The sequence below is a fragment of the Dipodomys spectabilis genome, unplaced genomic scaffold (genome assembly GCF_019054845.1).
Source record: "Dipodomys spectabilis isolate Male_0828 unplaced genomic scaffold, ASM1905484v1 ptg000190l, whole genome shotgun sequence".
NCBI lineage: Eukaryota > Metazoa > Chordata > Mammalia > Rodentia > Heteromyidae > Dipodomys > Dipodomys spectabilis.
The window spans coordinates 1,679,447-1,704,816 of NW_024870867.1; the positions used below are offsets into that span (position 1 = coordinate 1,679,447).

Consider the following 25,370-nt stretch of genomic DNA (forward strand, 5'->3'; position numbering starts at 1 on the left):
TTTCTTGACTATAATATTACAAGAGATTTCATTTCCCTAGGCCCAGAGTTCGCAGCTCTGTTGCTGGGTATGGCAATTTGTTTTCATCACGGCTACCATACCCAAGAGACTTAAGGAGAAAGGCACTGCTGGTTGGTTTGCTGTAATAAAGCCATTGTTTCTGACCTTGGAATCTGATGTACTTTTGGACCATCCAGGGAAGAAGTGCTGAAGACAAACTTACTCAGGAAGCTGCAAACAGGATAAATCTCAGACCTTTCACAATTCACCATGCTCAGATCTGCTTTTTTGACAATGAGCTAACAAGCTCCCAACAAAAGCAGTGATTTGAAGATGTAGATGTCATGGAAATGGCATCTGAAGGTAATTGCTTCAATTACCTTGGGAAAAAAATAGACTCTGTAATAATTTCCAATGAGTTGTAACATTTCTAGTAACTCTATCATGTAAATAGGACACTCCATGGTGAATTTTACAGAATTTTCCAACCTGTTCAAGTTTTTCATTTCTAGTCTCTTAAAATAGTAATCATTGTTTCATACAACGTTTAAATCGGAGGCTATTGAGTTTAAATCTGAGGCTATTAATTAAAAATAAAACTAAAAAAAACTTTAAAAGTAGTGGTTACAGGCTTAAAATATTTTCAATGAGAGAAAAAGGGAAAATTGTAATTCTTGTACATATTGCTGTTTTGTAATCTTTGTCATTTTATTTTTCAGTGATTGTCCATTCTGTGTGCATAACCCTCATCCTGGTGGAAAGCCCATATGGACGAAGTTATCTGGCATTTTCCTTATCAAAAAACAAACAAGTCTGAGCGTGGGTGTTCTGTCAATCAGAACGCTTAGCCATGATACAGGCTGTAACTGATGTACAAATCCATTACCCATAAAATGCTTTACCAAAAAAAAAAAAAAAAAGGAAAACAAATTATATAGCTTTATAGCTCTTAGCCGGATGCATGGCCAAAATATGCAAGGGATAAAATATGTATGTGATTTCTTTGAGAGGAAAAATTGAAACCAGGAGCCAACTAGTTCTCAGCAGGGAAAATTATCCTCTGAGTGGCTGCAGCTTCGTGTCTTGTCTTGTTTGTCTTAGTTAGATTGTAAACTGAGTGGGGAAGTGGGAGAATCTGTTCCTTCTGTATTCTATCAGTCAGTACAGAGTATTCCTATTAGTAATCCTATTGAAAATAAGTATCCATTGCAAAGAAAGCAATTCATGCTTATGGAGGAGGGGGGAAGAAATGAATGGAGAATCCAGAAAGCTTGATTCATGGCCTGTTCCATACATGTGTATAAGCTATTACACATTTCTTCTATCTTCTTTTCCAATAAAATGAAACTATCCACTTTCCTTTCCCAGGCCGTGGTGTGAGATTTCATTATACAATACCTGTGAATTTAATTTAGCTCCTTGAAGAGTGGTGTTATATAAACAGCAAATATTATTACCATCATTGGGTTGAGTTGTATAACATTCCCAGTGTTGGAGCCACAAGAATTGAGAAGACTATCCATAGTTTCACTATACTTCATTTCATTAAGAAAAAAATGGTTTTTTTTTCTTTTTATTACCAGAAGTAATACTACTTCATGTTACAATGAAGCTACTCAGTTGCATGCTATACCAGAGAGAAATGTTTGGTGAATTCTAGGCTAATCTAGAATGAGATGGAGCTTCATGTCCTGCCTCAATGCTCATCTTCCCAGAAACCAAAAAGATGCTCCAAAGGGATAAATGCCCTGTGGAACTTTTTGAAAACCTCATTATTATAGAAAATTCTGAAGTTTTAGGCTTATCTTAAATACATCCAAGAAAAAAAAAGGTGGTTTGCAAGTCCACTAGGCCTACCCATAGACACACAGACACACAGACACACAGACACAGACACAGACACACACACACAGACACACACACACACACACACACACACACACACATACCACGAAGGACCTCACAGAGAAATTTTATTGATGGCCCAGCACAAATACCCTTTCCCCCACAGCCAGTTGTGTTCTGACCGACCCAACAAAGGATACTGAAAAGCTAAGCTTGCAAATTCCTTCCAATTCATTAAATAAGGAAGAACACTCAAAAGACTTAAAGTTTTAAAATGTAAAAATTTCCCCAAAGTTAGCTCATTATGAGAGAAACAAAACCATAACTTATATAAGGTTTTAGTATAAAACTTCTGGGTGGCATGATAATCAATTGTTAAGTTTTAGACCATACTCTTTGAGGGTATCCTGGGTCTCTATCATGACTAAAACTAGTCATTTTCTTTGAAAGGTGGAGACTTAAACTGGAATCTCAAAATTTGTCCCATTTGTCCAGTTTTGCAACTCCTTTCTAGATTGAGACAGATATACAGCAGGAAAAAGATAACATTTAGCAAAATTAAAATATAAAACACTGGAATGCTAAATATTATCACTTTTCTAAGTTTAATTTAGTTTTAAACGATGTCACCTTCTATTCTCGGCCATTCAGATAGCTTATCAGAGAACACATTATAGTTTTTTTCTGAATTATTCAGGAGGATAAAAGGAACATAACCCCGCTAATCAAAGATGACATTTACATTATATCCATTGAATATGGGTTCTCATGGAATACAGGTAGCAAGATAAATATGTTCAACTAAAAACCATAGAGCCTAGATACACAACCTACCACCAAGACATGAAGCTTCCTTATTTCAAACAAGACTACTGCTTAAACAAGTATTCCTTGTTTTAGGAGAATATCAGAAATTATCTTCAAAAACTTTGATGAGGACTCAAGGGGAAATGATAGTTTGAACTTAAAATTATTAGGAAAGGAAAAATATGGTTTTGTCAAACCTGCTGTCCCTGTTCCTAGTAAAAATGCAAAATGCAAAAATCCCCTTGCTAAGTTAATAAAAGAAGCACTGTGGATATGAATTTGAAACCCATTGTTTCTACTTAATGATTAAAAACTAAATTAAACTTTTCTGACTGCCATATTTTCTGGCTGGTGACAGACTAGATCGATGGATGGCAAACTGTGGCAATAGGGCAATTCTGCTCAGCAACCTGTTTGTGTAAATAAAGTTTTATTGTGCATAACTTTGCTACATGACATATACGATATTCATATTTGCTATAGTACTATAACATCTTACATCACCAAAGCCAAAGTTATTTAATCTGCTCCTTAATGACCAGTTTCTGATCACTAAAGAAGATGCAATTATTAACAATGAAAACCATCATCATTCAATAGAATTAAAAATTCTCCAATTGGACAAAAGATGAAGAAATAGTAAGTCTAAGATACAAAGTTTCTGTTTGGGCAATTAAAAATATAAAGTCAATTAAACACTCCATTTTCCCTCAAAGACCATAAAACTTTATCCGTCTCTGATCAGTTTATCTTGGATTTTGTGAAGTTTGCAGAAACTCTGGGAAGAGGAACAACACCTTACTCTCTAGTAATTTGGTATAGCATCAGATCCTGATAAATTACATCTGTTGACTTTAGTAAAAACAGCTATTTTGCATAGAGTAGCTTTTACAATTTTGTTGATGAGGAAAAAAAAACTGCAATGAAATCATCACATTCTGCCTTCTGTTAGGAGAGAGAAGCTGCCTCTCTCAGGACTCCATTCTTCACTGTGTAATTTGGCCAGCTCAAAGCAGTCACTCTCAAATACACTGTGGTATTGAGCATGCACTACCAAATTAGAATCTATTCCCAAAGCTCATGATTGACAACAGGCAAGAATATAGGACAACATCACAAGGCAGGCTTCACATTAAGTGACCAAATTCAAGGTGAAACGTCTAGAGCTCCAATTTAATATGCAAACAATGTGGAAAGGGTGAGGGAAATGGGATCATGGATCGAATTCTCCACAGGTAATAAACGTAACACCTTAAGTGCCTACCACAAGGAAATGAATCTCAGTTCCTTAAAAACGTTTCTCAGCACTCAATTGTGTCGGTGCCATTTCTCTTTTAAAAATACCATGCCACATGGGGCTGGGAAGGTGGCTCAGCGGTATAGTGCTTGCCCTGCATACATGAGGCCCTGGGTTCAATTCCTCAGTACCACATAAACACAAAAAGCTGGAAGTGGTGCTGTGGCTCAAGTGGTAGAGTACTAGCCTTGAGCTGAAGAGCCCAGGGACAGGCCCAAGCCTAAGGTTTAAGCCCCATGACTAAAAAAAAAAAAAAAGAAAGAAAGAAAAAAAAATACTATTCCTTAGATTTATATTTCTAACATTGTTGGTTTTATGATCATTACATCTGAATACAGGGATTATGCATTTTATTAAGAGACATTTTAAAATATTGTTGTTTTATTCTTATTTTTTAAAATGTGAAAGAACAGGGACATTTCTTCATATTTTTTAAAATAATACCTTTATTGATGCTTTAGGGTTTTTATTAACTATTAAGTGATTGACATTGGTATTATTATATTAAAAAAACTATAGCACAAGCACTTTTTTTTGTTGTTTGTTTTCGGGTTTTTTTTGTTTTTTTTTTTCCGTCGTGGGGCTTGAACTCTGGGCCTGGGTGCTGTCCCTCAGCTCTTCAGCTCAAGGTGAGCCTCTACCACTTGAGCCACAGCACCCCTTCCAGCTTTTCTGTGTGGTTTTATTGGAGATAAGAGTCTCACGTACTTTTCCTGCCCGAGATGGCTTTGAACTGTGATCCTCAGATCTCAGACCCCTGAGTAGCTAGGATTACAGCATGAGCCATCTGCGCCCGACTTGAATTTTTTTTCCCATAATAAACTATTAGGGACACACACACCTCTCCCTCTCACCCCACCCCGTATTTGAATCCTATTTAGACTTGTAGCATCTGTGGGTCAGAGTGTTGTGAACAGTCACAACTTGTATATGCAGACATAGTTTGTAATTCTTTTTTTTTTTAAAGAAGAAAAAAACATCCAATCTTTCCGAATTGCTGTCATGTTAAACAATGTAACCCTGCCATCTAGTGGCCAGTAGTGGGAATAATGCTGTGGAACGCAGCTCTGATTGCTGGTATAAAACTCTGTTAATTTCTCATGTTTTGTTTTTTCTTGATTAAATACATTATAACATTTTTTATTAAAAATAATAATTTTACAATAAATTATGTATAGTTAACTAAGTGCACATTAACTTGAGGGAATTACCACCCAATTAACTTACTTCTTTACCTGAAATTATCAGAATGACTTAAAATTACTTTATAAACATATACATACATATGTGTGTGTATTAAATAATCATGCTGAGTTCTTGTTTTATCAGACAGGTTGACTAAAATTTGTAATCCTCTTGCCTCATAATTTTTAAGGGGTGAAATTATAGGTGTGATCCATAGGTCTAGCCAAAACCATGCAGTTTATATAATTATCTACATGTACAAATTAAAATTTCAAAAATCTAAAAGAAATAAAACCCTTAAAATAATTCTTTAAAAAACATTGTAGTATATAAAACACAGGTTTCTGCTAGGTGCCAGTGCTAGGTGCCAGTGGCTCACACCTGTAATCCTAGCTACTCAAGAGGCTGAGATCTGAGGATCACAATTCAAGCCAGCCCAGGCACAAAAATCCGTGAGACTCTCATCTCCAATTAATCACCAGAAAATGGGAAGTGGTGCTGTGGCTCAGTGGTAGCACACTCACTTTGAGATGAAGAGCTGAGGGACAGCACCCAGGCCCATGACTAACAAACAAAATAAAACAAAACAAAACAAAAAAAACAAACAAAAAAACAGATTTCTAAAACTCCCTTTCATGCTTTGCAAGTCTTTTTCTTTTTCTTTTTAATCTTGCAGTGCTGAGGATTGAATTCATACTCTCAGATACACTAGGCAAATGCTTTACCATTGTGATCTAGGCTGCCTAACATCTTACCTATATATTTCTGACTTTTCTCTACTTGTCTTACACCACAATTTCACCAAACACTTATAATAACAAAATTGTATCTTTAAAAATAGAAAACACTTCTAGAAAACCATTATTATTTGCACTTCCTGACTGGAGTCATCTGGTAGCTATTTTTCAGATAGACTACACAATGAAACTTGCATTGTGGCCATTTGGTAAATCTTCCTTTTGTTCTCTCTTTGTAGTTTACATTGCATAATGGTTTATAGTAGGAAATGACAAAGCAGTTGATTAAGCAATTGATTCTAATATGAATATATACAATATATTTATAAAAAGGGGTGCTACATTATGTGTAGTATGTAAACATAAGATACAAAGAAATTTATTTTCTTCCTTCCTTCCCTTTCTTTCCTTCCTTCCTTCCTTCCTCCTTTTCCTCCCTCCCTCTCTCTCTCCTACTTCCCTTCCTCCACACCCTTCTTTCTTCCAGGTTAGGTGCTTACTATGAAGACCTATTTGGCCGTGGGACTCACCATCCTCCTGAGTTTTCACTCAACCTCTTAATATTTGCCAGCATGCCTGGTTCAAAGTGACAGTAAGAGGACCAGATATAGCAGCATACCACTGTGATCCCCGTTACTCATGAAACTCAGGTAAGATGACCTAGATTCCAGACCAGCCAGAGCAAAGTTAGCAATAAAACTAGAGTGTAGCTAAAGTCATATAGCACTTGTCTAGGAAGCAGAGGGTCTGAATTTAATCCCTTGTATCAGAAAATAGAGATGGGTGGGAGGAAGAGAGGCAGAGAGACAGAGACAGAGAGACAGAGAGATAGAGAGACAGACACAGACAGAGAGACAGAGAGATAGATACAGAGAGAAGAGAGAATAGAATTAGAAAATACAGATATAAAAGTAAACAATGTTAATCTGGTGAAGCCCATTTATTTATTCCTAAACCCTTAGTCCATTTGTATTTTCCTAAATCCTTATGTCCAAACATATTTTTATCTACACTCACATTTCCCTAACAGACTGTAGGAAGGATTGTCAGTATTCTTTTAAAAACCTGGTGCATTGAATAACTGTGGTATCATCTTGAATCTGCAAAAATGTTGCTTTGCTGCTAGTGAGAAGCATGAAAAATTTGGGGGTTAGATCCACAGTAGAAGATATTGTGTTCTTGTATCTTGTATCTTGTAAATGTATGTGGTTATGGTATTTTCTATCCCTAAAGTTTTTGAAATCTAATTATACATGTTATCATGTACATATGGTAATTGTTAATTGATCGCCAACAATTAAGGTTAACATAAAAACCTAGCATTGACTATTGATGTCACTTCAAACGTGCATCACCAATATTTGAATTCACAATCATAATTTTATCACATTCTCATCTTATGTGGACCTATTTTGTCCCTAAAACTAGTATTTAATTGCCTATAGAGGTAGTAATACAAGAACATTTTGATAGGCTTAAAATAAGAATTTAGCTGCTCTGGAGCTATATAAAGAAAATGTACTCTCTTTCGTATCTTTGTATCTCTTCTCAACTTTTAGATCTGCAATTTCCTCCTCTTTCAATTACCCATAAAATAGAATGTAGTCATGAGTGGGGAAATATTAAATGGAGTGGATCACTAGAAAAATTGCAGTAATTTGGGGAGTTCCTTGTATTAGATGAGAAGGCAAAGAAAATACATATCAAAGTACCCTTGATTACACGATGATAAAGAAAAACAGAGAGGGAAAAATATAGGTAATCCTAAGGTGGTACTTGCAAGGGATCAATATGTTTGTGTTAACCATTACTGCTCAAGGAGCCACCGTTAAATTGCATCCTGGCTTACACATGAACAAGTGCAGGCACTTACTACATTGTTTAATGATAGCAAATGACCAGATTGAGTCATAGTCAAGGGTTATTCTACAGAACTCCACAGTCCTTTCACCAGGCTGCCCTCCTCGATGAAAACGCTTACATTTTCCAGGCCAAGGAGCACAAGAAGTGGGATGGTCGTCATCCCCCCCTGAATCCACTCCTCCAGAGACACCGTGCCATCGTGGTCATAGTCGATTTCTTCCATCATTTCATGGAGGATCTGTGGGACAGACAAGGGAAACGGTGCAAAAGCATGAATCCCATGAATCTCACACCTTCCTCTACATTACACTGACCTGATTGGAACCCATTTTGACTCTTAGCTAAGTGGAGAATTAGGACACATCTCTTGGTAACCCACTACATTAGTCCTGTTAGTGAGAAAAAGTAGTGGCTTAAAAAAAAAAAAAAGATTTTTAAAGGAGGTGGTAACAATGATCGATAGGAACTCATTAAATTACTCATGTAACTGTAACTCCTCTTTGCAGTATCTTTACAATTAACAATATATAAAATGAATAGAAGAATATTATAAACAACTAAAGTAGAAAAAATGATTTCTAGCTACCTAGACCGATCGACTTCTAGAAGTAAGTGTTTAACTTCTTAATATATTTCAAATGAACAGCACAAGTAAAATAAGAACATTAAGAGTTGAAAGAGGGCTTTAATTACTTTCTCAAGATTATTTTTTTAGGTTCATATATATGCCAGAAAATGTCTGAACAAATTAACTTCATGGCAAAGAGCTCAAATAATTCTTTGCTAAGTAGGAACGGGTGAAGGAATTAAGTTGCTTTTAATTGCCTACCAGAACTTAATAGATACAGAAAGTTCAATGATCCAATCATATTTGATTAGATTTTTTTTCTTAGAGATGGTTTGTAGTTAATATCCCAAGCTTTTCTCCCACAGTGCTTGTAAGTGAGTTCATTTCTGTCCCTGTGCTATGGGTAATATCTACACTTACTGCCAAGGGTTGTTGTATGATTCAATGCTGTAATGTATTATAAGTAGAAGACGTCCATATACAGTGCCATAGAGCATTACTTTGGGCGTCATACATTGCCCTTGACTGTTGGAAAGGCAAAGCACTCTTGAATAACAGCACCATGATTGTACGCAGGAGAACTCCAGTGAAGGACCCACTACCTTTATATACTATGCCAGTGTAATCAATTTGGAAAGTAAAACAAATGAAGACAGTACTAGAACAAAATGGGGAAAGGTAACAAGAAATGGAATACACAAAGTGTTTGTGGAAGTTCCCTTTGTCATCTTCAGAGTAACAGACAGATCTAAAAGTTGAAGACAAAGGCTTTGGGGGAAGAGGAAAGAAGAACAATGCTGGGATAATTATGTTGTCATTCTTAAAGAAAAAGGAGACACTGTCAGGCACAGATGATTCCTTCCTGTAACCTTAGCTACTTGAATCTCAGATCTAAGAATTGAGACTTGAAGCCAGCTTTGACAAGAAGGTCCATGAGACTCTGACCCATCAACCAGCAAAAAGCCAAAGTAAAGCTGTGGCTCAAGTAGTAGAGTGACAGCCTTAGGCCAAAAAGCTAAGGGACAGTGCTTAGGCCCTGAGTTCAAAGCCCTAGTATCAGCATGCATGCTCACACATGCATACACACACACACACACACACATTCTTGTTGCTATATAACCCAGAGACTCACTTCAAACTCACGATCTTCCTGCCTTCCTTCTATGGAGTTGTATTGTATGCATCTGTCTTCACACGGGTTGTTAGGTACTGTTTCTTTAAGCAAGTTGGTTGAAAATTCATGTTTGTATCTTTAACTACTTGAAAAGGTTTGGACAAGCAATTGCAACCTATGTGGATCTCTACTGATTCGTCTAAGAAATGACAAAAACCATGTATCTGAGACTCTGAGGTATTAAACAGTGGAAACAGACATCAACCATCACTTCTCTTATGGTGCAAATAACCCTGGCTATGTCTTTCAGCTGCTCCCGCTGACCTTTATTCAGAATACTTTCAGTGAGGAGGAAAGGGAGCATCACATGTGCCCAAGTATCTCATGCAGATTCCATCTTGACTTCTGATGAGTAACTTAGAGATGTCAAATGACAAAACAAAAAACTGATGGTAAATAATTAAGGTTCCCGAAGAGTTTAAAAAATGAAAAGAGTGTTAGAAATTAATCAACAGTCAAATCATTCATATACCTACTGGATTAAGTTCTGTCACATCCCATTCCAGGTACTCTGCCACATGCATCATCTGACCAATGATATTTTCTAGCTCCTGGAGAGGAGAAAAGAGAAAGGGGAAAAGGGGGAGGGGAAGAGGAGAATGGAGGAAGAGAGGAAGGGGGGAAAGAAAGAAGAAAGAGAAAAGGAGGAACACGCATAAGATTGAATTCATCTTTTTTTGTTTTTCAAAAAGTTGCCCAAAAGATTGAGCTTTGTATCAATTTTATATTATCATAAACATATATAATCCTATTTTATATTATCATAAACATATATAATCCTACGTAGATAGCTTATAAACTACACAAGAAAGTATAGCTTTAATATAACTGTGTCTGGTGTTTGAGAAAACTGTAGCAGGAGTGGGCAGCACACCGCTGAGAATGGTTTCCTTCCTTGGAGACATATGCTTAATATCTCTATATGTTCATAGGATGTGATTTTTTTTTAAGTCCAGGAACATCCTGACCTTGTGGCTGGAAAACAGATGTGGGAGGTAGAAGAAACCCTATCAGGGCAACTGAGGGGCTTGTCTGTATTTTTATTTTGTTCTAGTGATATTATGTATTGGGCATCTATCTAGTCATTTACTGAGACAGTTTACCAGTTCAGGGTCAAGGTTTGGAGGCTAAGTGTGTTTATTTTGTAAGACAATTGAATTTTACTTTAGATTTTCGTATTTCTCTTCTCCATTAATAATGCTTTGAAGAACTGTCAGCCAATATATAACTGATAAGTACATAATTGGCTAAGCAAATTAAAATATTTATATATATATATATATATATTTAATATTTTCATGTTTCTCTAGTTCCAGAAAAGATTAAAACTTTTTAAAAAGTTTGTAATTTTAAATATAATTTGTAAACTGCTTTTTAAAATCCAGTTCTGGGGCTTAAACTCAGTCATAAATTTTATCCCTGAGCTTTTATGATCAAGGCTAGTGCTGTACCATTTGAACAATAGCTCCACTTCTGGCTTTTGCTGGTTAATTGGAGATAAGAATCTCATATACTTTCCTGCTTGGGCTGGCTTCCAACCATGATCCCCAGATATCAGCCTCCTGAGTAACTAGGATTACAGGCACAAACCACCAGTGCCCGGCTCAAATATGATTTTTAATTTTAATTAGAATTAATATATCCAAAATCAATATAATCAAAAGGTAGTATCTGATAGTATAACCAAAATTCAAGAAGTGTAAAAGAATAGAGCTTGAAAGTATATTAGTTATAGATCATCTTTTTCAAATCTCTAAATGTGGTTGATACTGATTAAACAGAGTAAAATATAGTAAAAGAGGTTGTCTTCTAGGGAGACAAGAATCTATCTGGGTGACAAGTTTAGGTTATGGTCCTTCTATCCAGAAAAAAAATTGTAATTATAAACTTTTTATTTTTGTAAGCCAGTTTGCCCAGAAAGCACAAATATAATGAATTTATTAAAAACTGGTTACAATTTACAAAATCCTGTGTTACTAATTTCAATCTATTCTATGTAATTTGTATACAACTTACTGGTTCAGGAAGAGCTAAAAATCCCTGGATATATTTTTAAGAATATTTAATTTTCATGAATTATTATACATTAACCTCTCATATTCCAGTTACTCATCAGTAAATTGGATATTCTAAACTTACTAGTTCAAAATTTCTGAAAAGACTCATTACTTTTCATATGAAATATTATTTTTTCCTTAATAGCTGATAACAAATGATCAATAATTTGTTGTTGTTGTTGTTTTGGTCATTGGGGTTTGAAATCAGTGCATGGATGTTGTCCCTGAGCTTTTTCACTCAAGGCTAGCACTCTACCACTTTGAGCCACAGTGCCACTTTTGGTTTTCTGCTAGTTAACTGGTCATAAGAGACTCATGGATTTTCCTGCCTGGGCTGGCTTGATACCTCAGAGATACCTGAGATCGTCAGATCTCAGCCTCCATAGTAGCTAGAATTACAGGCATAAGCCACCAACACCAGGCTTATTAACTCTTATTATGAGACATAGATATCACTTTCCAAACTATCAATTTTATTTGTTTTTCCTCCCAAAGGTTAACTGCAGCACCTTTCATATGTCAAGACATATGACTTCAAAAGATGTTATTGAAGATATTGATGGATTAAAGGCAGTATATTGTGTGGAAAAGATCCTAGAAATTAAATTCAGTTCTTTACCTAGATTAAATTTAGTCCATTTATTCTCATCAATGATCAATATTGGGAAGATAATCACAAATACTGCTGGTAGTATATATGTTACCCCCAAATGGTCAGAGACCAATGAAAACATTTAAATTGAATTTTCAAATCAGCTGTCAACACATGGCTCACAGCCTAGTAGAGAAGAATCATTTTAATTTAATTAAAAAGAAACATTAAACAAAATGTTTAAAATGTGATTTGCATTTGTATAGTTATGTGTGCCAATAAGTATATTGAAATACCTACAAGAAATTTAAATTTGCAACTGGGAAATGGCACCAGAAAATGAGCAAATTTATTATGAACTATTATACTTCTAAATATAAAACCAATTATTAATAGGCAATTAAAATAAAATGTAAAGTATTACTGAGATTTAAACACAAGAAATGCCACAACTACTGCATCAATTGAGAGTGGTACTCCCTTCCTGGACCAGAAATTCTCCCTGGAGAAGGTGATATACCACTATCCTACTCGATATTAAGAAAATATGTCTCCAAATTCATTGCTTTGCTTATAAAAGTCTATCAGAGACCAGAGAAACTGCATGGTAATTGACATGATCAAAAATAGTGTTTACTTTGGGCATTATTAAATATATTAAGCATTTTATTTTTAATAAGTTTTTTTCCTTCCTTCTTTCCTTCCTTCCTTCCTTCCTTCCTTCCTTCCTTCCTTCCTTCCTTCCTTCCTTCCTTCCTTCCTTCCCTCCCTCCCTCCTTCCTTCCTTCCTTCCTTCCTTTTTTTTAAATTTGAAAATACCGTACAGGAAGTGGCACTCTGGCTCTAGAGGTAGAACGTTCGCCTTGAGCTGAAGAGTGGAAGGACAGCACCCAAGCCCAGAGTTCAAGCCCCATGACCGACAAAAAACAAACGGAAATACCATACAGAATACCATACTAAAGTTCAAAAAACGAACTTTAGTAAGTTTTTTTTATTTTGAAAATACTGTACAGAGGGGTTACAATCACATGAGCAAGGTAATGAGTACATTTCTTATCAAGCATTGTTTCCTCCTTCTTTGTTTTCCCCCTACCATCCCTTCCCTCCTATCTCCACAACTAAGTGAACTTTCCCACATGAAACATTTTAGACTCTTGAGGGTTTTTGTTGTTGTTGTTGTTATTCTTATTTCCTTTGAGAGACTAGGAAACAATATAATACCCAAAATACATTATCAGCAAGTATAAAGTCGATTATTGGTTAAACCCTGACATAGACCAACATTTGAGATACTGATGTATTCACTAGAACTGAATATTTTGAATTACCTGAAAAGTATCAATGATTTCCATATATTGCAAATAAAATAAATATGTAATTATGTCTTTAAGTTAATCATACTTCCATTAAAAATTTAAATGGTACAATCAGCATATAAATTGGCACATAAAATAGGATATTTTGAAAAGAGAAGTTTGCCAGATCAATACAAAATATATATATATTTATGTATTTGAACAGTATACGTGGGACTATAGATAATCTTTTGTATGCAAATCCTGGGGCTTGAACTTAACTGCTGGGCTAGTTTGGAACCAGACTCCTGAGATCTCAGCCTTTTGAGTAACTTGTATTGGTTACTCATGAAACACTGGTTACCAGTTAAATCTACTTTTTAAAAAGAGACAAATAGTGAATTAAAATAATAAATTCTTTGACTCTTACTTGTATTTCTCCCTATTTTCCTTAGTACCAAATCCCACTATTTATCTTTCTAGATAAATAGTTTCAAGTTTGTTTTTTTTCTTTATTCAGGCAACACTCAAGTCCTTTTTTAAAATCTTAGTGAAGATAAAAATAAAAACGTCATATTTTTGTAGTAAAACCATTCAATAGAACGATCACAATTCTATCTTCTCAGACTACTCTTTTTCACAAAGTCAAATGATAAAAATGCCATGGGAGTGGATGCAAATTATATTAAGTGTGCTTTCTCTGGTAATAGCTTTAAATTTATGCATTGCCTTTCTCTGAAGAAATGACTTTGAAATTTTCACAGAATATTTGAAGGAAAAAAAAATTACCGAGCTGTCCAGGAAGCCGTTCCCATCGGAGTCATAAAGACGAAACATAACTAGGATAAAAGAGGCATTGAAAGAAACAGATTACAAATGAACCAGGCCAATGTTAGCTTATGACACACACTTTAAAATTTAATTTCTACTGAAAACAAACACTAAAATAGCCCTTGTTCAAAGCAGTTGTTATTCTGTAAGATCATATCTCAATTCATGCTAATCTGAATTACTCAGTTTACAAAAATACTGGATATCAGAAATAAAGTCTGTCAAACTTGACTTATTTATTATTAGATTATGGACCTATAAACTCAAATATGACAACAGTAGTTAAAACAATATGGCTTAGTTACTAGTGCAAAATGGAGATGATATAGAGTTTTATTAATTGGAATTTGAAATCCATCATCTACTATTACTATATTATTGTCAAACATTTTTTTAACCTATAAAATGAGAGTATCACCGTGCATGGGATTTCCATTTTCTATAGCCAGCATACAGCACATACCAGAAGCCACAGAAATGCCTTTGTTAGGATGAATACTCAAACACTGGGGGAGAATAAAATGGAATGTGATGTAATGGATTCTCGATGATGGCTGATGCCAACACAAAATATATTGTTTACGTGGTTATAACTGTCTGCTCAGATCTTAGGGGAATGATATAACCAATCATATAATGCAATAGAGACTGGGAGCTCTGTATGTAGCAGCTCATGAAAGAAAGAACCAGTAACCAGCTCAAGAATTTCTCTGTATAATTCACAGACCCGTTCATAGCTGTGGAAAATGTTGCAGGTGCACTCTTCAGATAAACAGGACCTGGCTATAAAAAAATGAAGGTGTGGATATGATGGAGCATTTGGGGTTTGTATAAGTTCCTGCAGGATCTTGAGGTCGAGTATGGTAGCACACATTCATAACTATGTGGCAAAATTATAGACTCCACTTGATCACATAGTTGTAGTGAATGGTACAATTGTTATCCTTGTACTCGATTATTATATTTCACGAATTTTGACATTATTATTTATAAGACACAAAATTAATTTGGTCTTCAATTTTTAAATTTAAGACAGATTTTTAAATGTTGCCAACTTAATTATTGCTATAGGGTGTTATTTTTTAAAGACACAATGATATCCTGAAGATGTAAAATGGTAAGTGGGAATTGTGTATCTTTTGAAATAAAGGAAAAATGTTAGATAAATTAGAAGATCTTAAATATTTTTTCTTTCCTTCTTTCTTTCTTTCTTCCTTTTTTTTTTTTGTACAAACCATGGGGTTCATTCCCTCTCACATCTTCATTCAGTAATAATAGAATGCAGAATGTGGATACTAATCATTGTGACATTTTCTAGTGTAGCATAAAAGGGTGAAAAGTCATAACTTTGTAAGGAGCAAGAATTCACATCATACTCAGAAAAGGTTTTTACAATAGGAACAAGGCAAAGCCTCAAGTAAACGTAAGTATGTTTTAGAACAAGGGACAACTCTGTCAATCCTTACTGGTATACATGTGAAATCGTCTCATATAGATCAGGTGTAAAAGCCTTGTGCTCTCCCTAAGTAGATGGAAGAGCCAGGGAGTTCTTGTCAATTAAAAGAAAGATTAAAAATAGGAAATAAGTAGAAAAGCAGATAAGGTTATTGCTCAGAGAAATGTTCTCTGCGCCATGAAGTATAAAAAATAATTTTAGCCGGGTGCTGGTGGCTCACGCCTGTAATCCTAGCTACTCAGGAGGCTGAGATCTGAGGATCGCGGTTCAAAGCCAGCCTGGGCAGGAGAGACCGTGAGACTCCTATCTCCAATAAACCACCAGAAAACCGGAAGTGGCGCTGTAGCTCAAGTGGTAGAGCGCTCGCCTTGAGCTGAAGAGCTGAGGGACAGCGCCCAGGCCCAGAGTTCAAGCCCCACGACCGATTAAAAAAAAAAAATTAAAAATAGGGAAAAATTCATCACAGATGTAAAATACCCTGGAGGGTTGAAGCATACAAAAAAATGAAAAGAAGGTAGAGAAAGAGAAAAGGAAGGGATATAAGGGAAGGAGGGGGAAGGAGAAGGGAGAGGAATGGGAAGGGAGAGGAAGGGGAAGAAAGGAAAGGAAAGGGAGGGGAGGGGAGGGGAAGAGAGAAAAGGGATGGGAGGAGGGAAATGAAGGAAATAAATTAGTTTTGATATTCAATGTCCATATAATACTGGATATAGAAAGATAGAACAGGTGAAAGGTAGAGTGAGGATACTTTTCAATGAGAAGATCAAAAAGTATATGAAAAGCACAGTATCCAAGTCAAAATTTATTGTGAAAACACTGAGATTTGAATAGTTATAGGATTAAAGAAAACTAATCACATAATGGAAAAATAATAATTCAATACTTAACTCTATGGAAAATGATGTGTTTGGTCTACAAACCTATAAATATGTTCCCTCTGTAATTACATTTATAAGTAATTTTGATATGCATATTATTGGCAATGTCATGATAAAACCCAATTTCTTTTTTTTAATTGTGAAAATACTGTACAGAGGGGTTACAATTACATGGGCAAGATAATGAATATGTTTCTTATCAAGCATTGTAGCCTCCTCCTTTGTTTCCCCTTCCCATCCCTTCCCATCCTCCCCCCCCACCCCCCACCCCCCCACCCAATCCTCCCCGCCTCCCCCGTCCCCCGCTCCACACCAAAGTTGTAAAGTTCATAAAACCCAATTTCTATATACAATGTAATGTACACCAAGAAACAAAATTAAAAGTAAAGTTAAAATAACAAATAATATTGATGAAATCAAACAATAAATTTTCAAATGTGTTAAGACTTTCTTCTCAAAATTAAAAGTAAAGGCAGGCCCAAGTTCAAGTGAACCATTGAACAAGTCGGTGTTATTTTTGAAATTAATAGATGTTAATAAATGCTTAGGTGCCAAAATAAAATAATCTCAGTATGAAAAGTATTTATCAACTTCATGGCTTCCAAATGGGGATAACTGCTACAAAGTTACAAGCTAGCTTAACTCACATTTTTTTTTCTTTTTTATGCTCATGTAATTTGACTTTATATAGAACAATTATGTGCCCACACATGTACTTAGTTAAAAGGTCAGAATCAAAGCAAATTATGCAAGATAAGGGAAGTATTTCTATCCTTATTTTTTTCCTTCCAAAAGATTTGAAAACTTCCTGTCTTTCTACTTTTTTAGCTTTATCATTGAATATCTTGTCAGGTATACAGTATTGCATTTATATTTTCTATAACATTATCAATATGAACATACTAGTATAGAATTTGCTGTTACACACAAAGAAGCATATCATTTAGAGGAATTTAAATGGAAATTTCTTTAGTGCCCATTTGTGTGTGCTTTAGTGTTACACATATTTCAAATCTTACATAACAAATTCTAAAGGCAGAATTGGAGAAGTTGCTTGCTTTTTGTTTTCTCTATCCATTGTAAAATGAAGGAATGCTTTCTCTTTTCTTCCCTCAGAGGAGATATAATAATAAAAACCATAAATGACAACTTTTCAAGACAAAAGTAATGTGGGACTTGAAAGGACTTTACAATAAATCCTTAATAACACTCCAAAAAGTACAGCAGTGGGCCTAACATTTGGAGAGCAAATCACTCTATCATGTTGTCATCTACTCATGGAGATGCCTGATAATCGATGTCAACAGGAGAGAAAAAAATGGAATCCTTCACAACCCCAGCACACATGGGGTGTGTAAAAACATATACTTCTCTACCTAAGATCCTCAAGGAAGACAAAGATGACAGATTAGGTTAAGGGAAGTAAATTGAAGAAATGTCTCATCATAGGTGAATTCAGGATGGTTAATTTATTTTTTGTTCAAGGAGATGAACTTTATACTAAACCTTGTGTAAATACCTAGCTGAAGAGACTAAATTGAAAAACAGGAAATGTCAGAAGGTATACATAGATTTATAAAGTATTATTTTGCTAGAAAAGGTGTTTCTTTCATGAATATTAACAATGTGTTTATTATTTTACCTAACACTTCAGGTAAAAGAATCTCATAAATACTGCTACTATTTATCAGTTCCAAGAAAAGCAATCATTTCAGATGAATTGTGTATATGTGGGTACATGGTGGGATTCACTAGACACAAGAAATTTTGCTAAGCCAATGAATCCTTTAATATGGCCCCTGAATAAATAGGGAACAGTGTGGCATGCAACCTGATAGGAATGCACATCCTCAGGCCATGCTTCAGACTGCTGAATGACAGGCCCGAGGTAAGGCCTGTAGCAAACTGTGTGCTTTCAGCCCTCCTGGAGACCCTGATGAGCTATGAAGTCTAGGAAACTATGATTTAAACTAATGGATATGTGTTCCTTTCTGCTTAGCTCCCTGAAAGAGAGATCCAAGCTCACTGATCATTGCCTGAACAAGTTAAATGTTTTAAATGCATTATCACCCCTATTTTTGTGCATAGTAATTGCTGTTTCTTCTTTTATCATTCTCACTTTCATTGTGTTTAATAAGTAATAATCTTATGAAAGTTAGTATGTATTAAACTAAGCACTGTTCTAAGAATCTTAGAGAGCATTGTTTTTAAAAATGATTCACAATCTGACTTGTTGAATTGAAACCCCTCTGTACAACGGCTTACAATAAAATTTTTATAAAAAGTAGACATGTAGGCCTAGTTCAACTGGTAAGAATGCTAGCATAGCAAGTTTGTGGTTCTATGTTCAAATCCCAGTATCACACATACACACACACACAAAAAAGGAGAGAGAGGGTGGGGAGGGAGGGAGGAAAGGAGGGTGGAAGGGTGGGCGAGAGGGAGAAAGGAAAGAAAGAGGGAAAGAGAGAAAGGAGAAAAGAGAAAGAAAATCTTTAAGGTAGAATACATGAGTAAGAATATGCAAATGTTAAGAATTTGTAAATGTGAATTTGTAGAAAGGTAAATACGCTAAATTGCTAAGAAAGTGATAGAAGGAAAAAAAGATTCTTATTTATAAATGTGGTAAAGAATAAGGCATAGGCATTAAAAAAGACCCTAGTTCTGATGATTTTGATACTGTAGCTAGAGTACTGAACACCATCTCAGGACAGCAGAGATTAAAATTAGAGTATCATCTACTTTAAGGAGTCTGATGAAAACTAAAACAATAATAATAACAGGATATTCAAATCTGGAGGCATGGTTTAACTAAAGATGAATCTGATGAGAGCAGAAAAATAGATGGAAAACTCAATGAATAAAGGGGGGTACAGAAGGGCACCTGGCAGGGTCATTTGACTTGATTCCTCAAGTGATTTTGGATTGTGAGTTACCATTCTTCCTGAAATCATGCACAAAGACCAGGCTGGTTAAGAATTCAAACAGAAAGCCAAAAATCCTAGTTCTTAGGAATTTCACCTAAAGAGCAACATAAGACTTATTATCCTGTAAGTAATTAAATTGCAACAGCAAAGGCCAATTGGGGAAAGGTTTATGATGACTTTGTTAATTCTCAGATCTGGGAAAAAAGTATTCAGCTTTATATCTTTGTAATCTCCCAAATATGGTCCAGATAACACCTGAGCAAACTTTCCTTCTGGCCCATACATCAGTATAAATTCATTGAACATTAATATTTATTTTGGAAGGAGAGAGATTTCTGCAGTTCTTAGGGATACAAAATAAATCTTGAAATGCAAATATTCAAAATTTATGAATAATAAATATACTTAAAGAATGATGTTTATATGATTTATTCATAACCTAAGCAGGTGTGACTGACATGATCATATTATGGTAAATTCCTTATTGGTCAGAAAAATATCTCAAAAAGTTACTACGAAGTGCAACTCAAAAAGAGTCTTTTTTCTTCTTTTTTTATTGGTCATGAGGCCTGAACTCTGGGCCTGGGTGCTGTCTCTCTGATCTTCAGCTCAAGATTAGCACTCTACCACTTGAGCCACAGCACCACTTCTGGCTTTTTCTGTTTATGTGGTGCTGAGGAATCGACCCCAGGGCCTCATGCATGCAAGGCAAGCACTCTACCACTGAGCCACCTTCCCAGCCCCCTAAAAAAGTGTCTTAATCTTAATTCTGAAATATTACAGTTTTATATTTGTTTTAGAATTATTAAAGTTTGAATTCATTATATTCACTATCATTTTAGTAGCAAAAGCATTTAAATTCTAATGTGATCAGGTTAATCTGATTATTGAAGAAACTCTCAGCACTAACCAAGAGCTTAGAGGAGAGAACGGATTATCAAATTATCAGATTTAGAATAAATGAAAAATATTGTCTTGAATTGTAGTGAGTATAGATTGCCACCAGAGAGTGCTCAGTCTCCATACTTAATAATAGAGAATAAGTCAATGCTTTCAACTAAAATTCTCTGACTTTCTCACCTTAGAGAAAATAAAGGTATTGTTTAATTTCTTAAATAATATTCAGAACTTTTAATTATGTGTGTGTGTGTGTGTGTGTGTGTGTGTGTGTGTGTGTGTGTGTGCTGAGAACTCTCAACTTTGGCCTTAGAGAAAGAATCTCTGCCAGATTGGTGCTTCCTGGGGAGAAGGGGCTTCACCTTAGGAGAAGGTTACAGTCTGTATGAGGACAAGGAACTTCCTTGGGTAGTAGTGGGAAGGCCTCTCCTCACAAACAAATACTTTCACAAAATAATTCAATGGATAATTGCCAATAGCATCTGCATATTTCTAACTTTAAAAAAACCCTGTGGCGTTAAGAAAAAATCTTATAAAAAAATTGGCTTAAATATAATCATAGTCAATTGAACTTGGCAATAATGTAAAGTTGATAGATCTCAACATGCTTTGCCTGCCTCAGAAGGAGGAATTGTTCTAGTTAAACAGTCACTGACTTTAGCATACATTTTGGACACTTGCAGTGAGTGCCATTTACGTGTGTCAATATGCACCCCTCTATATCAACCCCCAGCGTAGCTCAGTAAATTAAATAAACAAATGCATACACTCCAGCTTATCTTCCGGCCTTCCTCTTTCCAGGAGAGACAGGTAGCAGACAATGTCCTTCAGGTGGATAACTTCCGGGGAACATGTATTTGCTGGGGAACTTCGGGGAGGAGTGATGGCTCCTTTATTCATTCTCAGACCTGGAAAAGAGCATTTGTCTCTGTATTTTTTTTTTTTAAAGACAGCCCCTAGCTTTCAAACATGAAATGAATTAAGAAAGTAGACAGATAACACACAGGCAATGTAAATACCTACATACAAATTCTCTGGATTTCCACCATACGGAAGAGTCACACAGATCCTACAAGTGATACAAATTAGAGTATTCTTTGGGAAATAGGGATATGGGGCTGAGCTGCTGGCCACTGGAGGCATCCCAGCCGAATCTTATTGGGCAGGGTGAGTTGGTAACACAGAGTTAATGCATGAAGGCCAACTGTCTAATCCACCTTACTGTGTGTTAGTCAATGACAGATATAAATTGGCTGGAAAGATGCTAAAAATCTGTCTTTCATGATAAACTGAAGAAGAAATATGAGTCTGCCACACTGTGATTTATATACTTGATAATAACTATTCATTCACCAAAAATAAAGAGTTTATGTCAAATATTTGGCAACACTATAAAAAGAGAGCTTTGCTGCCATCAAAGAAATTGTCAATTAGTAAGAGTGAAGGAAACATAAAAGTCTAGATTAATATGATACACATTTAATTAGGAAGTAAATATGAATACTGTATCATGATTTTTAAATATGATCCTCACTATACTTCTAGAAAGTGAGTACTTATCCTGATGCAAGACAGAGAACAATTATAAAGATCAGGACTTAAGTGCCTGTTATGACTGAAGCTTGCTCACAATGCGTTTTTACTTACGGAGAACTGAAAGTAAACCCTATTTATACTCTCTGGTACCTCTGGCATCAAAAGAGGTTTCAGATGAGATTACTGAGTGGCCATGGGCTTTTCATTCAATTTAAGCCTATGAAAATGAAGAGGTTAGGCCCAAAGATAGTTTGCAAGTTTGTGCTGCTTGAGCACAGATGCACTTGACTTCATCCCTTCTAGGCAATCTACTTGTTTCTGTGTATAAGTTTCTTTGGTGCCAATTATCTTATCCAGCCATCTCAAAGTACTCAGGAAAATAATTTAATACTTGATGAAAGCCTTTAGCTTTCTCATTACCAGGGTTAATCCTTGTGACACTTCTTTTTTGCAGTGTGTGATATAACATAGTATACTACATGCTATATAATAATAATACATATAATACACAATAATATAACATCTTAGTTGGACCTGTAGTACATATTTAAGTCTCATACTAAACTGTAAGATTGATTGAGTATTTTACATTTACAGCTGAATCAGGCTCCTAAGTAACAGTGTCCCAGAGTTTCATGGTAGCAAGGTAAATTCATACAATACTTTTCCTAATAACTTGTAGAGTCATTTTTTTCTTCAAGGCCATTAATAAGTGGAAGGTTACAGATTAATTTACACTAAAAGTCATCAGACACATACATGCATGCACATCCTTAGTGGGTTTCCAGATGTTCCAACATTATTTCTATCTTAATTTACTGCCATTTTATCCTATTTAATTTCATTCTTAAGAGTTTGTCAAGCCTTTTAAGTTGTAAAATACTGCTATTCATCCTCCTTGTATTTTCTTTATCCAACCCTGGCTTCAAATATATCCTTACTTTTCATATTAATTCTACTTCTGCTTACACTTATGAACAAATATAGACAGTCAGACAGACAGACAAACAGACAGACAGAAAGACAGACAGACAGACAGACAGACAGACAGACAGACAGACAGACAGACAGACAGACAGACAGACAGACAGATAGATAGATAGATAGATAGATAATGAGTTTTTCTTTACTATAGATGTATCAATGTTTAGCTAATACAAAGTAATAGTTATTTTTAAAGGAGGCAGACAAAAATAATCTTGAGCCTTAATATAAATCCCAAGTAACTTCAACTAAATAATTCCAACTAAAGCTTAACAGCTGCAGGAACAAGAAGTTCCAACTTTTAATAAAAAATATTTTGGCTCTGACCCTTGACATGACCATAACTTTCAGACTTAGAGAACACAGCCCTTGAATTACGGTTGGATAAACTATGACCTAACCCAGCCTGCCTGGTGAGCTCATCCATCCTCTTAAGGTTTCTTCCAAGGTACTAAAGTGATATAATCAGCTCAATATAACCATTTAATATAAAAATCTCACAATAAAACTAGGATAATAGGAAAGAATATGTTGCCTCATTTCATCAGAAAAAAGATAAGACAATTTGTGCTTATAAATCTAAGGTACATAGTGCATGATTTCCTAATACCATATTGAGCATAAATAAACAGGGAATGTAAGAATCATATAATTTTCTGTTCATATTTCCTGTATGTAAGACATATATTGAGCAGGTCAATACACATATATTTGTCATCACTTTTTTGTGGGAAAATATATTTAGTCACTCTTTTGCATTTCCCTTCTTAGTGCAAATTTATTAGCTAAAAGCTATAATATGTGTTCAATGTTCATACTTTTACATTTAAAATTCTTAAAGTTTACTTTAAAAGAAATGGTCCTATATCCAGTTCATACACTGTAAAACTGGACTTTCTGAAATTTCGACTCTTCCAAATTAGACTCTTCCAAAAATCTAATTGTAGCCAAATTTGGTAGGTAAAATAAATACTGTTTATAATGGTTTGTAGGCTATATCAAAGAAAAAGATAAATTATTTTCACAATTATTTTTAACAAAAAATGTAGAACTAGTCTTTGTTAATGTTTTATGACCAATTTTTAGAGACATTTATTTTTCATAGCAAACTTGAGAAAGGCGTAGAAATTTCTTAAATTCAGAGTTTCCTCATGCATGCTCATCTTCATTCCCTACATCTATTTACATTTGGTGCAAGTGATGAACCTACATTAAACACCATTGTTATCCAAACTCCACAATCTATATGAGATTAAAATGTGCTGAATGAAAGCCAAGTGCCGGTGGCTCACACCTGTAATTCTAGCTACTCAGGAGGCTGAGATCTGAGGCTTGCGGTTCAAAGCCAGCCCAGGCAGGAAAGTCCGTGAGATCCTTATATCCAATTAAACCACTAAGAAAACCTGATGTGGTGCAGTGGCTCAAGTGGTAGAGCAAGCACCTTGGGCCGAAAAGCTGAGGGACAGAGCCCAGATCCAGAGTTCAAGCCCCATGACTAACAAAAATAAAAAAATAAATAATAATAAATAAAACCCAGAAAACAAAAAATGTGCTTTAGGAGTCTGAATCAGTGTGCTAGCATTATAAGATACCAATCAATTTTATGGTCCTAAAAATCTGTGCTCTGCTTATTCATCATCCGCTAACAACCAATTAAATATTTTTTCTTCCTTATTATGCCTTTTCCAATTTGTCTCTGTGTGTGTGTGTGTGTGTGTGTGTGTGTGTGTGTGTGTGTGTGTGTGTGTATGTGCGAGCGCGCGCGTGTACACGTGCACTAGGGCGCTTGGAACCAGTCCTAGGCCTTGAACTTAGAGCCTGCGCACTGTCCCTGAGCTTTTTTGCTCAAGACAAGAGCTCTTAAGATTCAGCTCTACTTCTGACTTTTTGACAATTAATTGGAGATACTTTCCACTCAGGCTGGCTTTGAAACATGAATATAAGATCTCAGCCTTCTGAATATCTGGTGGCAAGAGGCACCAGCATCAGGTAAAAATATTTTATGTTTGCTTTTTTAAATTGAAGTCAGAGAGACTATAGCTTTTTAAAATTGGTTTATTTCACTCAGTAATATGCAACTATGACCTCAATGTCTTTTACTAGGTCGATCATTTCCTTTCACCACTAACATTCCATACTGTAGATGTAGTCTTCCTTATTCATTCAATTCTCTGACTTTATTAAATTCTAAGATGATAAATTGGAAAGTCTTCCTGTTCCCACAGCCCTCCCCAAGATCAGCCTACTTCCTCAGGACATGAAAATGTTTCTTCATATTTTCATTTTGTTTCTTTTGACAGCAGGCCTTAGGCCTCAATCTCTCTTTTAAAAGGTTATTTTGCACCCTTTTCTACCCTTTAGAATATTTTGTATTTTTTTCTATATCTGTCTGGAGATGTTTTTCCCCTAAACTTTCACTGTGATCCATTAGATTGCACTGATTA

At 35.3% G+C, this 25,370-nt stretch overlaps 1 protein-coding gene across 6 annotated transcripts in view; it reads right to left on the minus strand.

Annotated features, from left to right (window-relative positions):
* Dgkb (diacylglycerol kinase beta) overlaps window positions 1-25,370 on the minus strand; it is a 547,855-nt gene that overhangs the window by 429,970 nt on the left and 92,515 nt on the right. For all 6 annotated transcript variants that reach the window (XM_042695805.1, XM_042695804.1, XM_042695803.1 and 3 more), the window contains 4 exons: window positions 21,174-21,314; window positions 14,210-14,259; window positions 9,953-10,027; window positions 7,853-7,972 (listed from right to left, as the gene is read on the minus strand). In XM_042695805.1, coding sequence (XP_042551739.1) covers window positions 7,853-7,972; window positions 9,953-10,027; window positions 14,210-14,259; window positions 21,174-21,314 — 386 coding nt within the window. The remainder of the gene's footprint in view (window positions 1-7,852; window positions 7,973-9,952; window positions 10,028-14,209; window positions 14,260-21,173; window positions 21,315-25,370) is intronic.